Source organism: Rutilus rutilus, assembly GCF_951802725.1.
Source record: "Rutilus rutilus genome assembly, chromosome: 3".
Classification (NCBI taxonomy): domain Eukaryota; kingdom Metazoa; phylum Chordata; class Actinopteri; order Cypriniformes; family Leuciscidae; genus Rutilus; species Rutilus rutilus.
Genome location: NC_140211.1, coordinates 56,691,644 through 56,711,974, shown reverse-complemented (window position 1 = coordinate 56,711,974; position 20,331 = coordinate 56,691,644). Strand labels below are relative to the sequence as shown.

Sequence of the window (20,331 nt, the reverse complement as noted above, 5' to 3'; positions counted from 1 at the left end):
AAAAGGGTCCATTTCTGAAATTATCCTTAATTATGTTTTGCTGTGCAGCCATTATACATTTTTTTTTATGTAATGAAATACTTGATTTTCTTCCAGGTATCCCCAGCATCAGAGACGAGCGTGATTGTTTTCCCGCTCCTCTCGAGGTGTTGGTGTTGCTGTAATGTGTTGCCTGGCTTGAGGGCAAATCCCCTGATGTGTGAACGCACTAGTGCATGTGTGCGGTGCAGGTGGCGAAGCGCTCTCGCTGTCTCTCATGTTCGTTCTCTGTCTGTGTCTTTCAGGTCAGTTGTGTTTACGAGACCATTTGACATTCCGCTTCTGCCAGACCCTCCGATGGCTCGGCCGATGTCAGGTGCCTTCGGTCCGGGTAAAGTGTTGCAAGACCTGCGGGCTCCCATCACGGGGCGGCGAACGCACTGCAAGCCGCTGACATACAAAGGGATTGCAGAATGACCATTGTAACACAAGATTATGACACAAATACTCAAAGCAGCTACCCAGACAGCAACATAGTGTCGGCCCAGATCCGGCCCACATCTGGTACACGTGGATTCCACACGACTCAGATGTGGGCTGGATCTGGGCCGCTACTTTGTTGCTGTCTGGGTATATGGCCCACAGACTTTAGTCTGGTCTGGTCATCCCAGAGAGCAACATAGTGTCGGCCCAGATCCGGCCCACATCTGGTACACATGGATTCCACACGGCTCAGATGTGGGCCGGATCTGGGCCGCTACTTTGTTGCTGTCAGGGTATGGACCAATCCATTGTTGGACTGACTTTCGTCTGGTCTGGTCATCCCAGACAGCAACATTGTGTCGGCCCAGATCCGGCCCACATCTGGTAAACGTGGATTCCACACGGCTCAGATGTGGGCTGGATCTGGGCCGCTACTTTGTTGCTGTCAGGGTATGGACCAATCCATTGTTGGACTGACTTTCGTCTGGTCTGGTCATCCCAGACAGTAACATTGTGTCGGCCCAGATCCGGGCCACATCTTGGCCGTGTGGAATCCATGTGTACCAGATGTGTGCCAGATCTGGCCCGACACTATGTTGCTGTCTGGGATTGGCCACAGTTTATCAGGGAGCCACTTTGTCCCTACATTCTTTAACAGAATAAGTGGTGCTTATTTCCATCCATCATCTCAGATAAGTGGTAGTAAAGCAGGTAGAGTGGATCCTTCCATCTCACTATAGTGACTACAGTAATTAAGCTTCCTTGCTGAGGACATTTTTAATTTTCTTTACTAGTTGGCAATTGATGGAACAAATATACTCATAATGTGGCCATTTTAATCATATCTTTTAACCCTGCCAAGACTGCAGTTCAGTTAATTTTATTCCTGTTTTGTGCTGTTTATCATACTTTTTTTCCCATTGAAACACATTTAACCACCACGCTAGCGAGCAATTCCGTGTAATTGCAAGTTGAGCTTGCCAATGTTTCCATTTATTGCAGCTGATTGCAAATCAAATATAAAACCAGTAAGGAAGTCCCTGGTGCTAAAGGTAGCGAGCGTTAAGCTCCTCACTCAGTCTAGTGTTGACTGGTACTTGAAATCTAAAGACAATATTTATAGTATCTTAATTTCATGTCTGCATTACTTACCCTTTTAGATGAATAAACATATACACAAAAAAATAATTACAAATGCATACATTAGAGCTACACGATTAATTGTTAAACGATCACAATCTCGATTCAAACACTCACGTATAGGCATAGGCACCACATTATCATAATACAGGGCTCCAGACTGCGACCAAATGGTCGCATTTTGCGACCAAAATTTGAGAGTGTGCGACTAAATTTTACATCCAGTCGCACATGTGCGACCAGTAAATTTCATCTCGTTCATAGTGGGCGACAACCGACGTCGCGTCTGCGATGCTTTGTTTACGACATCACGACAAGAAGACTAGCATGTTTAATTTTTTAACGGTCCTCCATGAAGGGTTCCGAGTGAATGAGTGTGTGTGCGCGCGAGTGAATGAGTGTGTGTGTGTGTGTGCGCCCGCGCGCAAGTGAGTGAGTGAGCAAGCGAGCGAGAGAGAGTGAGAGAGTGTGTGCGCGAGTGAGTGAGTTAGTCTATGTGCCTGTATGTGAGTGAGTGCGTGTGTACATGTGCGAGTGAATATGTGTGTGAGACGGCTCGAGATGATTGTTCGTAAGCAATGTGTAGTCTGACAATGTTTCTTGTCCAGGACATGACAAGATTTTTAGGAGTCGAAATCGTGTAATCTGATACATTGACTATAGTAACAGACAAAAAAATTGCGTATTCTGAACCAGGCATATCTATAACTATGGTATACTGTGGTTATGAAAGTAGCCTACACTTCTTTTTACAGCACTTCAAAACTATATCCTATTAAATTTTTTTTTTTTAATGTGTCGACCAAAACATTTTTGTTCATCCTTTAAAGATTGTCTCTATTTATAAAACTGAAAGTTTCAAGAAGTAGGAAACCTCACACTTATTTTTTTTTTAAAGAAGACTAAATTACCATTGTAAACAGCTGCTGAGGGTGCTTATTGGCTATTTTCACTCCCTAATATCTATTTTGTCACTCATTTTGCTTTTGAAATAATATTAAGACATTATGAAGGATAATAATAAAATTTAACTTTATCTATACACCTCAAATTTATCTCAGTGCTTTGTCATCCCACAGTGCTACAAAATACTTTCTGTAGAACTTAGAGCCGCGGCCCTCAGATGTTAGTCTGGAGCCCTGTGATCTTAAAATAAAACTGCACCATAATTTCTGTACGCTTAATCTATTTATTATCAAAGCATTTGTCTGTAATAGTTATTTAGGGGGAAAATGTGAAGGTGTGCCCCTAAATTTTCTGCTTGCGCTCCTAAAATTTTAAGTCAGGGGCTACAGCGCTCCTAATAAAAAAAGTTAGTCTGGAGCCCTGTAATACCTGTCTTACAATGATTTAAATTATCACAGAAGTATTGGGTAGAAGTTAATGGTTCGGATATAAACACTGATGTCTATAATAGTAGCGAACAAAACTGTGCACTGTTAAACATTTTCAATCATTCATTCAAGAGATTCGTTCAGAAATGCTGATTCATCCAGTAAATGAAACAAGTGTAGTTTTATGAGGGAGTCGTTGAATCAGTCACTCAACTCAATTTTTAATTTAATTAAATCTTAATTCAAGTTGATTTAATATTCTTATTCTTAAATAGACTGCGGCAATTCACAGTTTGTCAGAACCGCTGGTGAAGGACATGTTAAAGGGTTAGTTCACCCAAAAATTAAAATACTTTTTGTGCGTAAAAACAAACAAAAATAACGACTTTATTCAACTATTGATTTTCTTCTGTGTTTCTCTGAGTGAGTTCACGTAGTGTAACAGCGCAGCGCTTCTGGGTTGTACGTCAGAACGTAGGCTCATTATTGGCCAGCATCACACACATGACCAGCGTCGGCCAATAGTGAGCCTACGTTCTGACGTACAACCCAGAAGCGCTGCGCTGTTACACTACGTGAACTCACTCAGAGAAACACACAGAAGAAAATCAATAGTTGAATAAAGTCGTTATTTTTGTTTTGTTTTGCACACAAAAAGTATTCTCGTCGCTTGATAAACTTAAGGTTGAGCCACTTGGACTATTTTAAACATTGTCTTTACTAACTTTCTGGGCCGGCAATTTTCAATAACAGAGAAGCCTATGGAGGAGTGAGACAGCTCTCAGATTTAATCAAAAATATCTTAATTTGTGTTCTGAAGATGAACGAAAGTCTTACGGGGTTGGAACAACATAAGGGTGATTACTGACAGAACTTTCATTTTTGGGTGAACTAACCCTTTAAACTGTGGGAGAATCGTGATCTCTGCTTTAAACTAAAATAATCATAATTCTCAATGTATCCAGAATCGTGCAGGTATACGCCATAGAATAGCTTAATTTCTGCTTTCTTAAATTATAATGATTTATTTTTAATGCCGTCATTTTCCTTACAGTATCGTATGCTTTCCGTCATCAGTTTAAAACAAAACTGTCAATATATTTTGTCAGGTAAATGTAATATTACATGAAGTAAATTGTTTTTATGAACACATGACCACTAACTGTGCATTCAGTCTTAAGGTGCAGTTTCAGTGAAGTTTAGCTGAGAATTAGCAGAACAGTGGAAAGTGTGATCGCACCTCAAGTTGCGTGTTATATAAACTGTGCTGCATATTGCTGTGAGATTTCAGGATGCTTTTAATATTTCACTTACATGTCGATTAGTGTCCTCAGATGTATATGACTCCCGTGTGCTAGCCTAGCCTAATTATACATGTCACGTCTCTTCAGACAGGTTATAATCTAACTAGACCAAAACTAAATCAGAAGTTTTTGCTTTATCACCTTTCAGGTATCGTTTGTGGGATTTATGTAATAAATAAATACAAGAGAGCAGTTGCACTCCGGTTACACGTTTGCATGTAAATGCCATCTCTGTAGGCTACTTTACATTCATCACTCGTTGATCCAGGGACCATGGGATGTAGCTCCAGTCTAAATGATTTGTTCTTGTTGTTTTGCTGGAACGACTCAGACGACTACATCACTATCGACTGATCAACATCAAAACGACAAATGCAACATATTATGTTTGTCAAGTTGCACTGAGAAAGTTGAATTGATTTGTAATGATGTTCTTTTTTATGAAGTGTTTGTTGAGGCTTGTAATTCTGTGCTTCGCTAACTGATGTTTCAGGACTGTCCAGCATAACGTTTTCTGGTATACATATAGGATATTTTTTCTACATAATATTGTCTTTTTTTTTTAAAAAAACATTATTTTATTGTGGGGAAAGTGCCATTGTCTAAATAAATATTATCCATATTGCACTTCTCACCTTTGTTTTTGTTTTGTTTAACAAACTTTTTTTTATTCAGGAATAATTTTTTTTATAAAAAAACTTAAAAAAAAACTAACTCATTTAAAAGAAAAGTTTGATGGAAATGGACATTATGGCTCGATGGCTAACCCTAACCTCAACCTTAACCCTACCCATCCATATTCCTTAAATGTAGGGCTGGGAATCGATTAAAAAAAATTAACTAATTAATTGCATTTCCCCCAAGCTTGTAATCATCAATATTTAAACTTAGAATCACCTAATTAAACAACACAGGAAAAAAGGAACAGAAAATAGCCCTATATTAAAATAATATTAAACATCAATATATTATTCTTTTTCAATAATCAATCAACATAATCAATTTAACAGATTTTTTTCCTCTTTTTTTTTCTAGTTATCAAAATAAAATATAGTCCTACAAAGCTATTATTACCAGAGCTTGTGATCAGAGCAGGTCATTTTACCATTGTTGCCCAGCATGACTACACCAGCTCAGTAGGGCTCAAACACATTTCTACTACTGAGAAATTTCACGTTATTTGAGCGACTTTGCTTTTCCAGTGCGTGATCGGTACATGATTGGAGCATTTGGGCCGATACGACAGAGAACGCGCAGCGCAAACACGGAGCGGAACATTGAGCACACACACACACACACACACACACACACACACACACATCCAGATCGCGGAGCACACACGGAAGCGGAACATTGAGCAGAGACACACACACACACACACACACACACACACACATCCAGATCGTGGAGCACACACGGAGCGGAACATTGGGCAGAGAGACACACACACACATCCAGATCGCGGAGCACACACGGAGCGGAACATTGGGCAGAGAGACACACACACACATCCAGATCGCGGAGCACACACGGAGCGGAAAAGGCCCGCTCATGAAAGCTGCGCGAGAATGAAACCTGACGGCATATTTTCGGCCTTTTCAACAGCAGCCGCAACAGGAAGCCATTAAAACTAGGCAAAAAAAAGACAAAAAAAAGTGCTGCGTCAATTGCATTTTTATTTTATTTTATTTTTTTACGCGTTAAACATCTCAAATTAATCGCAAAGATTAACGCGTTAATTCCCCCAGCCCTACTTAAATGATTAGTCTAAAATGAAGTCACATGTGTCTGTAACGTGCTGTTGCATTTCATCTAATTTTGGAAGCATTCCTTTAAAGGTCATGTTGGAGAATGGACAGTGTTGTGCTGTTCCACTGTTGTGAACTTTTATCATGTCTACAATGAAATCCAGTACTTGAGCACGGAATAGATTATATGATTTATGACAGTGATTCTCATTACCATTGGTGCAACTGCACGTGAATAATTGAAATTGAACCTAAACGATAATGTGTCATGGAAAAACACAGCAGAAACTCATTTAGTGTCAATGCTGTGTTTGCTTTCATAAGCTCAGAGTTTAATATTATCAGGTCAACTAAAACCTCTTCGATCTGCTGGATTTGATGGACGTCTGGAAGTATAGTAATTATAAATCCTGCTAGTGATTCCGGTCTCTCATGTCCAAAGTCATTCATGAAACATAGAGGTCAGTGTGAGGACAAAGCTTTGATTCTTCATCTTCATCATTAAAAGCCTGTTACGAGTTCATGCATCTTGCATCTAATGCCTTTAGTCTTCAATAGAAACATTGATCTCCAGAGGACTTTAATGGAAAGAGAAACAGCGCCTCCTGATGGTCAATAATAGTCCGTGCTGTAAATACTCATGAAAATCAATCACTTGCTCATGAAATTTTAATGGGAAAAGTATGTAAAAATGAGGTAAAAGTATATGATTTAAAAGGAAATATGAGCAATGTAAGCATAAAACATTGTGAACAATATTAAATCAAAGTATGCATTGCATGTGTGAATTGATTTTTATTTGGATCAACATACAAAACTCTCAAATATCATCTTTATATTGTATTATAATCATTACGAGTTTAGGGTTAAACAGGGAATCTACAAGCAGCTCTGTGGAGTCGGTGGGAAGTTCTTTGTACTTTATCATTAGAAGACAAATTAATTCAAGTATCCAAATGATATATTATCACTGAAATTTTAATCAAAAAATATACTCTAAAAATTCAGTATACTATCAGACATTCTATACTTATTTGCAGTTCAAGTTTGTTTAAGAATGATATTAATTTGATAATTTCCCCAGCAGTCAGTACAGTATCATGTACAGTATGTGTTGATGTTTATTGCTTCTCAAGATCTCTCCAAACCTCCCCGTCAGGATACTGATGCTTTTGCACGGATTCTTCCAGCATTTCACAAGAGAACCCAGCATCCTGGAGATGTAGAAACACTTATTTATTATGCTATTGCTACAAAATGTCCATATCCCCCACTTTTCATTTTATACATGTTTGTCCAAATGGAGCTAATTATTTTATTTAATAGGCTACACTTTATTTTAAGGTTCCCTTGTTAAAGAGTAATCATACATTTAAGTAGCGAGTAATAATAATTAACAACATGTACTTACTATAAAGTTGAGGTTAAGATTTGGGTTTAGTTGAGGGTTAGTTGCGTGTAATTATGCATAATTTACTGTTATTACTATGGTAAGTACATGTAACAAGGACACTAAAAAGTGTTACCATTTATTATTGTTTTTGCATTGTGATTTTAGTGACAAGCATGAATATTTTCATTTAAAATTATTATATGATGAAGATTATCTATCATTACATTTAACTTATTATTATGTGCAGTTATACAGTAGTCATTATACAGTAGTAATATTTGTAGAATTAATTGTTCTCAATTAAGATTGTTCTCAAGAGTTATCAATTTGTGAGTTCATAATGTATAAAAGTAATAGCATAGGCCTATTACATTACACAAAAATGTATCATGTTATCATCATGAGCTCATCATTTTATTATAAGTATTTTTACATTATTAATATTAATTACATTTGACTTATCTCATTTTATTCTGCTTTGCTGACTTATTTTTCTATAACTGCATGGCTAAAGTAGTTCCAAGCAGGGACATTTCCATATCAATTCACAAATTTTTTTCAGTGATTTTTAAAGGGGTGGTATAATGACCTTTTATACGAGATGTAAAATAAGTCTCTGATGTCCTCAGAGTGTGTATGTGAAATTTTAGTTAAAAATACCCCACAGATAATTTTTTTAGCATGTTAAAATTGATCTTTTTTGAGGGTGAGCAAAAACGCGTTGTTCTATGTGTGTCCCTTTAAATGCAAATGAGCTGCTGCTCCCGGCACAGGGGGCGGAGCTTCAAGAGCTCGTTCTTAGCAGAGCCATATAGAGCCCTTTGTTTGCGAGGCGGGGTTTATGTAAATTTTGGAGGAAGCTCGTGTAGTCCCTACTAGCCGTTTATTGTAGTCCTTAAAGGAACACTCCACCGTTTTTTTAAATAGGGCTTATTCACCTTCTTTCCTACATTTAGATAGGTGGGCAAATGCATTTTTGTCTCAGTGCATGCGTTGTTTTAGTTTGACAGGGTCGGCGCTAGCTTAGCTTAGCACAATGAATGGAATCCTTTGTTGCCAGCTAGCATGGCCCGAGTAAAAGTGAAAAAATAATAATAATAAAACCCACCTAATTACTTCTTGTGGCCTGCGTATTCACAACAAGTACAAATAGCGATGCTGATTAACACTAGGCGATTTCCTAGGCAGATATAGACTTGGGACTATATTAGGGGGAAGCACAGGCGAATCACTGCTGCTTAGGCGAAGCACTGCTACTTGGGCGCAGAGATATCACGCAACACATGAAATGTCAACATACCGGCGTGAATAGTAGCTGGCTATTTTTCCTAGAGTACATGAATGGCAATGAACATGGCTAATTTTGTGAGAGACGAAGAGGGTGACTTCTCAGACAGTCAAGAGCCTGGTGGTGTGAATCTGGGGGAATATGCCAATCTATCCCGACTGAAATAGTGTCTGTGCTGTAGAGAGTGGGACAAGTTTCTGCCATCCATTGATGACCAGGCTCAGCGCGTCAGATCAAGCTTCCCCCTAATATAGTCCCAAGTTAATATCTGCCTAGGAAATCGCCTAGTGTTAATCTGCATCGCTATTTATACTTGTTGTGAATACGCAGGCCACAAGAAGTAATTAGGTTTTTTGTTTTGTTTTTTTCATCACTTTTACTCAGGCCATGCTAGCTGGCAACAAAGGATTCCATTCATTGTGCTAAGCTAAGCTAGCGCCGACCCTGTCAAACTAAAACAACGCATGCACTGAGACAAAAATGCATTTGCCCACCTATCTAAATGTAGGAAAGAAGGGGAATAAGCCCTATTTCAAAAAACGGTGGAGTGTTCCTTTAAAAAGTGATTTCTGTAAAAGAAAATATCTCCCTTTGCTTTGAACTTTGAGCGATGTAACTTTGCAGATGTTGTTTAAGCTCAAACAGCAACATTACACACTCACTAAAGTTAGAAAAGTGAAATCATACTCAACCACCCCTTTAAAGAGCCTTCACAGCAAAAAGTACCAAAAACCACAAAGACACTGATCAATATAAACTAGTTCTACACACAAGAGTGTTTTAGGGAGAAAACGTGTGGTAACTGTGGCACAGTAAAAGTGGAATAACTGATTCCAGACTGGGATTGAGTATCGAGAACCAGTTTCATTTTAGAGCACCGGCATTCAATAAGACGCGCATTTTGCTTATCGGTTCCTCCACAAATACAATATTTTAATGTGATTTTAAAGGATTCAAGTCCCTATAACCAACTGTTCATAGAGCAATAGCATGAGATATCCCTTGATCCCTTAACTTACCACTGGTGGTATGTAGTGGGCATTTCTGATGATGGTGGGGCTTTTGAAGTGTTCATGCAGATGATCCACATACTCACACATCCTGTAATACATACAGAGCAAAAACTCAACTGAATGACCTTCTTTATGCTCAAACAGTTCACGCTTCAGATCTGAAGGAACGGTTCACCCAAAGCTGAAATTACTCCACAAATGCAGTCGGTTTTCCACTTGAAAATCTTCACTTCTGGTCAATTCATTGACCTTTCACAGATGGTCCACTAAACAAAATTAGCTGTTTGCCCTTATTTTTAATATATTAACATGATTTCGACCAACATTACACAGATTTCTTTCTTTTTTTTATATGTTCTATATTTATTTTGGAGTCTGGGATGTTGCAGTGAGGGGGTGTTATGATATAAACGCTTAGTGAAGTGACTTTACTAGTTGTCCAGCAACAATCAAGTTGATGAGGGATTTACACTAGTTTATCTAGACTTTTATATACCTGTATATAATCAGATTGGGATGAGGTGAAATCAAAGCCAGCCTAATCACATGTGGCTTCCTTAAGGCTGATTGGTCGACTAGTTTAGTCAGTCACAACCCACAGTTTTGAAAAGTTTCACCCCTGTCTATTACACACACTTATTACCAGCAATAGGACTTGGAATACAGTTTTCTAGACTACTTTTATGGTGCCCTTTTGAGCTCAACACACCCACTGATTTCTGTTTTAAAGACAGCAAATCTTAGCAAATAAGCAAAATATCTCTGTTTATATTCTACAATAAAAGAAAATGGTAACGCTTTACAATAAGATCTCATTTGTTCCATTAGTTAATGCATGAACTAACATGATCTAACAGTGAGAAATACAATTTTATGCAACATTTATTAATCTTTGTTAATTTTAGTTAATAAACATACAGTTGTTCATTGTTCATGTTAGTTCACAGTGCATTAACTAATGTCAACAAATACAACTTTTGATTTTAAAAATGTATTAGAAAATGCTGAAATTAACTAAGATTAATAAATGCTTTATGTCATTAATCATTCATTGTCAGTTAATGTTCACTAATGTAGTTAACTTATGTTAACAACTGAAACCTTATTGTTAAGTGTTCCCAAATAATAATAAAAAAATAATAATAATAATAATATGATGATGATGATGAAGATGATGATGATGAGGGTGTGTAAATGACAACATCAGTTTTGGGTGAACCATTTCTTTCAGTAAGCATCAAGGCTTCAGAGCATTAGACTTAAAAAAGAGGAATACACACATTTTTTCAACACACATACCTGTTACTTAAACTAGCAGACACAGAAATGTAGTCAAACAGAATGAGGTGTTGAACAAGCTCACACAGTCCCACACCCCCGGCATGAGGACACACGGGAACTGCAAAGAACAACAAGACATACCAAATCTAGATCAGTTGACAATCATTCCTACATTTCATAGACATTTGTGGATAATATTTACATTGGATTTACCATTAAACTTAGCAGCCATGAGTATGATGGCCAGGTTTTCATTGACACTGCCCACCCTACAGCTGTCAATCTGAACAAACTGTAGAGCTGAGGCCTGAAGAAACTGCTTGAACATCACTCGGTTATGGCACTGCAAGCAAGCACACACACATATATAGATACAGTCCAGTATGGAATCAAAATGAACGTACAGAGATAGCTGACTTTATTCTATGGAACACAAAAGGAGATACTTCAAAATAACCTGATAATGGATGTCATTGAGGACCAGTGTTGTTTCCAACATTCTTAAAAGTATCTTTTTTGTGTTCCGCAGAATAAATGGTATATAGTTTCGGAACAACATGAGGGGGATTAAATGATGAAATATCCCTTTAAAAGGGCATTGACAGATAACAAAGAACAGATTTCATAGAACAGATTTCAATAACAGTTCAAGCTATTGAATATTCAACTTTGACATCATAAAGTTCATAAAGAGATTGTAAAACTAATCCATATGAATTGAGCAGTTTAGTTCACCTCAAGAAGGTTCAGTCGAGCTTGATTCGAAATGATTCGTTTTACGATCTCTTAATGAACTTTTTGAAGCATCAAAGTGGTAGTTGCGTAGACTGTCAATGGAGGGACAGAAAGCTCTCAGATTTCTTTAAAAACACCTTCATTTTTTGTTCAGAACATAAACAAAAGTCTTATGGATTTGGAACGACATAAAGGTGATTAATTAATGACAGAATTTCCATTTTTGGGTGAACTATCCCTTTAAGACGATAAATATAATGATAACAATAAAGATATAGCTCTAAAAAACATTCTAAATATAAAAGAATAGCAGAGTCACGCCACAACTATAAAGATAATTGGCAAAGAGAAACGATATTGTTAGAATCACTTTCAGAAAAAAAAAATTCCAGTTGATGAACGATACAAACATTAACAGCCAATCAGAATCCAACCTCACATATTTAAAGCGGCAGACATCAAAACTGCACTACCCTTAGAATAAACAAAATGATATTGTCGGCTGCTGTGGACGCTAATATAGTTTATCATTATAATTTATACCCAATAAAAACACTCTCACCTGCTCTCCAGAGGCCACTCCAATACCAAAGGGTGCAAGTGCCTAAAAACAAGACAAAAAACCCTCAAAACCTGACTAACATGGTCTAATAATGAACACAGTGAACCAGTTTACCTTCGAGATGGAAGCATGACCTAGAATATCATCTGGAGACGTGGGCTCCTCAATCCACAGAGGGTGAAACTCTGCCAGCTTGGTTACCCAATTAACCGCTTCGTTAACATCCCACCGCTGGTTGGCATCGATCATCTGACAGAAAAGAGGACATTAAACTCCCCTGCCAAATGCAGCCTTCCGTTCATAGTCTGGACCAACTTAACATTCAACTTAAAGGGATAGTTCACCCAAAAATGAGAATTAGCCCATGATTTACTCACCCTCAAGCCATCCTTTCAGACGAATACAATCGGAGTTATATAAATAAATGTCCTGGCTCTTCCAAGCTTTATAATGGCAGTGAATGGCTGTTTCTGTTTTGAAGTCCATAAAAGCACATCTATCCAATCATAAAAGTGCATCTATCCATCATAAAAGTACTTTTATGAGAAATAGATGCACTTTTATGATGGATAGATGCACTTTTGGGATAGATGCACTTTTATGATGGATAGATGCACTTTTATGATGGACAGATGCGCTTTTATGACGGATAGATGCACTTTTAGGATAGATGCACTTTTATGATGGATAGATGGACTTTTATGATAATAGATGCACTTTTATGACGGATAGATGCACTTTTAGGATAGATGCACTTTTATGATGGATAGATGGACTTTTATGATAATAGATGGACTTTTATGATGGATAGATGCACTTTTAGGATAGATGCACTTTTATGATGGATAGATGCGCTTTTATGATGATAGATGCACTTTTATAATGAATAGATGCACTTTTATGATGGATCGATGCGCTTTTATGATGGATAGATGCACTTTTATGATGGATAGATGGACTTTTATGATGGATAGATGCGCTTTGATGATGGATAGATGCGCTTTTATGATGGATAGATGCACTTTTATAATGGATAGATGCACTTTTATGATGGATAGATGCGCTTTTATGATGATAGATGCGCTTTTATGATGGATAGATGCACTTTTATGATGGATAGATGGACTTTTATGATGGATAGATGCACTTTGATGATGGATAGATGCGCTTTTATGATGGATAGATGCGCTTTTATGATGGATAGATGCACTTTTAGGATAGATGCACTTTTATGATGGATAGATGCGCTTTTATGATGGATAGATGGACTTTTATGATGGATAGATGCACTTTTATGATGGATAGATGCGCTTTTATGATGATAGATGCACTTTTATGATGGATAGATTCACTTTTATGATGATAGATGCACTTTTATGATGGATAGATGCGCTTTTATGATGGATAGATGCGCTTTTATGATGGATAGATGCACTTTTATGATGGATAGATGTGCTTTTATGATGGATAGATGCACTTTTATGATGGATAGATGCGCTTTTATGATGGATAGATGCACTTTTATGATGGATAGATGCGCTTTTATGATGGATAGATGCACTTTTTTGATGGATAGATGTGCTTTTATGATGGATAGATGCACTTTTATGATGGATAGATGTGCTTTTATGATGGATAGATGCACTTTTATGATGGATAGATGCGCTTTTATGATGGATAGATGTACTTTTATGATGGATAGATGCACTTTTTTTGATGGATAGATGTGCTTTTATGATGGATAGATGCACTTTTATGATGGATAGATGTGCTTTTATGATGGATAGATGCACTTGTATGGACTTCAAAACAGAAACAGCAATTCACTGCCATTATAAAGCTTGGAAAAGCCAGTAATTTAAAAAAATATATAACTCCGAATTGTATTCGTCTGAAAGAAGAATGTCATATACACCTAGGATGACTTGAGGTTGAGTAAATCATGGGCTAATTTTCATTTTTGGGTGAACTATCCCGTTAAGCTAAATCTGATCCGGTTGTAATATCTATCTACTGTTTTGCAATGTATACACATTTGACTGAGAATCACCAGGGTGTTGTCTGGTCCAATCAACTTTCGGATAAGGCTGCATCTACGGATGTCATCCTGCAAATCGGCCCCAACCTTCACTTTAAATTTAGTCCATCCCTGGGCAAGAGCTTCAGAGCAGAGCTATTCAAAGCAAAGGATATTTGTTAAGGTCAGAATATGATTATAACGTACACCAAAATAGCCATAGAACAGGCATACCTGGGTAAGTTGCTGGTCAGTGTAGCCCAGCCAGGCACATGAAGTGGTGTAAGCAGGATAGCCTTCCCTTAACATCTGCTCCTCTGGAGGGGTTTAAAGTCACCATGAAATCAAGATTGACAGGTCTTATTGTTTATGGACATCATTTATCCATGCACATCATTTTTTTTTAATTCCTGTGCCTCTTAGGGGCTGTTTACATGACACCGTTTTCAACTAAAAACTTAGTATGCATATTGACTGTTCGTTTACACGACAACGGCGTTTTGGGAGCCTGAAAATGCAAACTTTTGAAGATTTGGTAGAGCATGTATGTGCTTCTCTGATCAAATGGCACTTTATGAAAAATTATAACATGATAAATAAATAAATATGTTTATAGCCTTTATGAACTGATTTCACCTCTAGTTTTCTTTCCCGTTTTGGCTTTTACCAAAATATCTAAAAGAAAGAAAAAGGAGGAGTATTATTATGGAGTATAAGAAGTAATTCACTATATGAAGGATATCTGATTAAACGACCTCACCTAAAGCTTGCTCTTCTGTCAGAGCATCAGTGATGTATCTGAAATCAATACAGCTGATCAGCTTCACAGGATCCTAGGCAGAGGATTCATAAACATACACATTCAGCAAACATAATGCTGACTGTTCAACACGTTTTACAAAGCACATCAACAAAAGCTTTTTTTTCACGGTGACCTATTTTAAAGTCAGCATAAAAATCAAAATTGGCCCTATTTATTTTTTCTAAATGCATATTACTGGTCTTGTTGTAAACAATTCATCCGTATACACTACCGGTCAAAAGTTTGGGGTCAGTAAGATTTTTAATGTTTTTAAAAGAAGTTCTGCTCACCAAGGCTGCATTTATTTGATTAAAAATACAAACAGCTGTTAAAACAGCTGTTTTCTATGTGAATATATAGTTAAGTGTAATTTATTCCTGTGATCAAAGCTGTATTTTCAGCATCATTACTCCAGTCTTCAGTGTCACATGATCCTTCAGAAATCACTCTAATATGATGATTTGATGCTCAAGAAACATTTATGATTATTATCAATGTTGAAAACATTTTTATTTCATGATGCTATGATGAATAGAAAGTTCAAAAGAACAGCATTTATCTGAAATCTAAAGCATTTGTAACATTAAACACTACCGTTCAAAAGTTTGGGGTCAGTAAGAATTTTAATTTTATTTTTGGGGGAAATAAATAAAATAAATCAATACCTTTATTCATCAAGGATGAGTTAAACTGATCAAAAGTTACAGTAAAGACATTTATAATGTTAGAAAATATTCTATTTTAAATAAATGCTGTTCTTTTGAACTTTCTATTCATCAAAGAATTTTGAAAAAAAACTGTTTTCAACATTGATAATAATAATGAATGTTTCTTGAGCATCAAATCATCATATTCGAATGATATCTGAAGGATCATGTGACACTGAAGACTGGAGTAATGATGCTGAAAATTCAGCTTTGATCACAGGAATAAATTACATTTTAAAATAGAAAACAGTCATTTTAAATTGTCATAATATTTCACAATAATACTGTTTTTTTTATTGTTTTTTATCAAATTAATGCAGCCTTGGTGAGCAGAAGAGACTTCTTTTAAAAACATAAAAAATCTTACTGACCCTAAAACTTTTGACCAGTAGTGTATATATATATATATATATATATATATATATATATATATATATATATATATATATTTTTTTTTTTTTTTTACCCATAATCTTGTCAGAACTACAATCTAATAAACAAAAATCAGTGGCCAGTTGCATAAACTGTTAAGACTAGTCTTACAAGTTAGTCATCCAATTTTATTCTTTAAAACTGTTATTAACTTTTTAAAGTCAGTAACATAAAACCGTAGATTGGTCTAATTTGACACCGAACAGTAAGACTGATTACCCCTAACTAACTTCTAGTTGATCATACTAGTTCTTAAGACACAGTCTTAACATAAAGGCTATGTTTATGCAACTGGCCCAAGGTCTTGCTTTACATTTTGCTCAATAACCGGATTAACTTGGAAACATGTTACAATATGGAAATACAGTTAGTCACAATTTCTTTAATGCCTACTTTTAAGTAATATTGCTTTGTTTTGCATCTTAATTGCGATCATTTAAGCAGCTAAAAATCGAGCACTCACCATGTCAGCAAGCAGCTTCCACAAGGGCTGCAAAACATATTAATTCTGACCATTAATGATATTCTGTATTCATGAATTTTTATGACATCTGTTCAAACTGACAGCATGTAAAATGATCTCACCTTTCCCTCCACTCGTGCCCATAAGTCCCAGACGGCGTTCAGAATGGCTGCCGTCGCCAGCTGAATTACTCCTTTTTCTGGTCCAATCTGTCAGTGAGATCATCTGTTGATTCAGCTGAACATGAAGAAGTCTTGATCGGACGCAAACCCCTGATACTCACCCATCTCATCTGACCATCGCTGCTCAGGAGTCTGTAGAAGCCTCTGAAGTCACCGGTTATCTCCTCCAAAGTCTTTCCCAACACCAACGTAGATAAGGCTTTAACTGCACATACGACTAGACAAACACAGATCTAGATAAGTATAAGTATAACCTAGTCCAAAACAATTGGAATTTCAATCATAATTTGTAAGGGATACTAATGGGAAAACTATGTCCTTTTAAGAAAGTCATTTCACTCGGCGGCCATCTTTGAACGCCTCTCGGGCTCCTGTCTCTTTGAATGGAGAAACATAAAATTCTCCGAAACTGTTCGCCAAGCTTACAATTAAATTTAATATTTGAAAACACTAATGAAATCTGACAAAAACTGTCTCATAAAACCGAGCTTCTAACGGCAGCGTCAGTGACGCGATGACTTTACCAATCGGCGATTGGCTCTTATAGAAGGCGGGACTTATTCCGCTATATTGAGCGTGGCAATTTTCCCCATTCAAAACAATAAGAGTGAAGCGTCTTGTGCTATTCTATAGTCTTTGATGATACTATACAACATTTTTATATTTTAGCCAACACAACAGCTTTTTTATTGTTACCAATAAGATAAAACATCTTTTCTGAAGCTCCTTGTGCAACACTAGCACACCAAAATGTAGTGTGTCACTGCGACCAACGTTGGTTACATCATCACAATATCACAGTTTTAGCTGGGAATATTTATTCCAATACAAGTATAGTACTGGTAAACTGAACAGCATGGTTGGGGAGAGTTACTTTTAAAAGTAATGAGTTACAATATTGCGTTACTCCCTAAAAAAAGCTACTAGTTGTGACACTTTAGATACTTTTGCACTGCTTTTTCTCACCTGGGCTGGGCTTGCTTGTTTATTTTTTAATAAGAGAAAACAACAAAAGTGAAATAAATAAGCACCAGGCCAGAAGAAATGCAAAGTCACGCATGTACAGTAGAGGGCGCCGCTCAAACAAACCTTTCAGCTGCCGTTCTAGATCGCAGAAGAATAGGATGCAGGAGGAGAAAGTAAAAAGTAACTTTAAAAGTAATGCGTTACTCGTTACTTGAGAAAAGTAATCTGATTGCTGACCAGTACGATTTTTTTAATGGCCGATAGCATGGAAAAATATAATGCAGACGTTATTATTATTATTATTAGAGCACTAATATTAGCATACTTGGTAAAAGTGAGCAAAGCAGGTCTATCATTCAAGATATTCACAGAAATATGACCTTTGGTAAAATAATTGTTAGACAAAAAATATTCTTATCATGAACCTATTTTATTTTTTTATTTTTTTTTGTTATCTGAAATGTGTGCCATAATTGTTGGCACTTCTTTATTTAATTCTTTGTGCAACCTTTCTTTGTCAAGATATCATATCTAACGGTACACTTACAGACAACGATGTACTAAAAATGCTGTATTCTGCTGCCAGGCCAGTAGATGGCGATGTAAATTCATAAAGAAATACAGATAAAACTGAACAGATAATACGCATGAAGTCCGTTCACCGTTTTCACAAATTTGCGTTTTTGTAGTTTACATGGAGGCGATAACAGTATCTTTTTCAGAAGCTTTTTAAAACCTGTTTTTAAACATTTGCATTTTTAGGCCCCCAAAAAGAAGTTTTTAGTTTTAGTTTAGATCTTAACTAAAAACGGAAAACTTTTTATTTATACGTTTTGGCCGTTCATTTTGGGGGCTGAAAGTGCAAACTTTTTAAAACGGTATCGTTATTGTCTCCTTGTAAACTACAAAAACATGAATTTGTGAAAACGATGACATCCAGCGCAATTTCACGTGTGTATTATGGTTCAGTCTATAGGCGCGTAGTGTTTCTTTACAAAGTGACATCGCCATTATCGTGTAAACGAACCCTTAGATTGTGAAGTCCATGCTCGTGGAGTGGACTCTCCTCTTCAGTTTATTGCACAGGTTTTCTATAGGGGATTGTGGACGCCAAGACTAAATATTCATTCTCTGGCCAGTGAACCCTTTTTGTGTTGATTTTGAGGTGAACTTTGGATTATTGTCCAACCACTGTCAAGTTAAAGCTTTCTAGCAGAGGCAGTCATGTGTTTAATACATGTTGAATGAAAAATCAAGAAGATAAACAGCAAAGCCATTATTTTTACAGCTGGTTTCGCTCATGTTTACCAGGAGTCCTGAATTAGGATATCGCTTTTCACCAGAAGGTGTCAGGCTCGTATCGTTACTGAAATAATAGAGATTCCCCTCGCACGCCAGGGTCATATGACATACAGTATTTGAATAATTGCTGAATAATTTGTGAAGCTCACCGATTTCCGTCCCTCTTCCCACAGTAAAAGTCAAGCCATAACCCTTCAGTTCAGTGTCCGTGTCCAGAACAACATACGCCACAGAGTAATCTGGATCAGTGTGCTGCGAATCAATCACATTCATTACCAACTCTAATGCATTCATTGTTGTTGGTGGTGCAACGCATGAAATGACTGATATAATAAACACCAGAGAAGTGAACGAACCATTGCATCCGATCCATGTTGTTCTAGTGACGTCGGGAATCTCACGTCGCGCACTCTCACATTTATTATTTTGCTTCCAGACATTTTGTTACAGTTGTAAACTTACTATGTGGCTGTCGAGTGCAACACTTCTAACACTCCGCCCCAAGAACGCTCTGATTGGCTGGCTTTTTGACAATATTTTCAGACCGTAGAAATTTGATTGGCTGCTTTGGAACGACGTCACAAATGACAACAACGTGATCACATGATCGTAAGAAACGAAACTACTGCTGGAGTACAGTATTCTGTTGTAGGTTATAGCCTCTTCTGTTAATAAAATAAATTAATTTTTAAAAAAGAGTCCTATAATAGGATGAATATTTATAAAATAAAGTGTAACCAATACATTTAAATAAAAAAAAGTAAGTTGGCTTTCTCACGCCAACATACTTTTTTTATTTAAATGTATTGGTTACACTATTTTATTGTGTCCTTGTTACACGTTATATGTATTTACTAAAGTAATAACTATAAATTATACATAATTACATGCAACTAACCCTAAACCAAACCCTAATCCTACCCTAACCCTGTATGTACATGTAGTTCATTTATATTACTCGTTATTTAAATGTAGAATTAGCCTACATTGTAACAGGGAAACATTAAAATGAAGTGTAACCGACTTGTTGATTTAAGCATATTCATTAAAGAGATAGTTCACCCAATGAAAATTCATATCAAAGGATCAAAATATCATATTTTGTGTTCAGCATAAGAAAGAAATTTATACAAGTTTGGAAAAACTTGAGGGTGAGTAAATGAGGACAGAATTTTCACGTTTTGGCTGAACCATCACTTT

The 20,331-nt window shown here is 36.7% G+C and overlaps 2 protein-coding genes across 2 annotated transcripts in view; one reads left to right on the top strand and one right to left on the bottom strand.

Annotated features, from left to right (window-relative positions):
- Positions 1-490, top strand: part of adamts7 (a disintegrin-like and metallopeptidase (reprolysin type) with thrombospondin type 1 motif, 7) — a 70,754-nt gene extending 70,264 nt beyond the window's left edge. Inside the window, exon 24 of the mRNA XM_084405062.1 lies at positions 285-490. Coding sequence (XP_084261188.1) covers positions 285-433 — 149 coding nt within the window. The 3' untranslated portion in view covers positions 434-490. The remainder of the gene's footprint in view (positions 1-284) is intronic.
- Positions 491-6,639: 6,149 nt separating this feature from the next.
- enosf1 (enolase superfamily member 1) lies at positions 6,640-19,641 on the bottom strand. The gene is made up of 15 exons (XM_084405828.1): positions 19,488-19,641; positions 19,281-19,383; positions 16,965-17,080; positions 16,804-16,890; positions 16,682-16,708; positions 15,038-15,110; positions 14,914-14,952; positions 14,512-14,594; positions 14,311-14,433; positions 12,375-12,509; positions 12,261-12,302; positions 11,177-11,306; positions 10,982-11,081; positions 9,689-9,770; positions 6,640-7,202 (listed from the first exon to the last, which is right to left on the bottom strand). Exons 1-15 carry the CDS (start codon positions 19,569-19,571, stop codon positions 7,110-7,112), a joined length of 1,317 nt encoding a protein of 438 aa, XP_084261954.1. The 5' UTR covers positions 19,572-19,641; the 3' UTR covers positions 6,640-7,109.
- Positions 19,642-20,331: the final 690 nt, after the last annotated feature.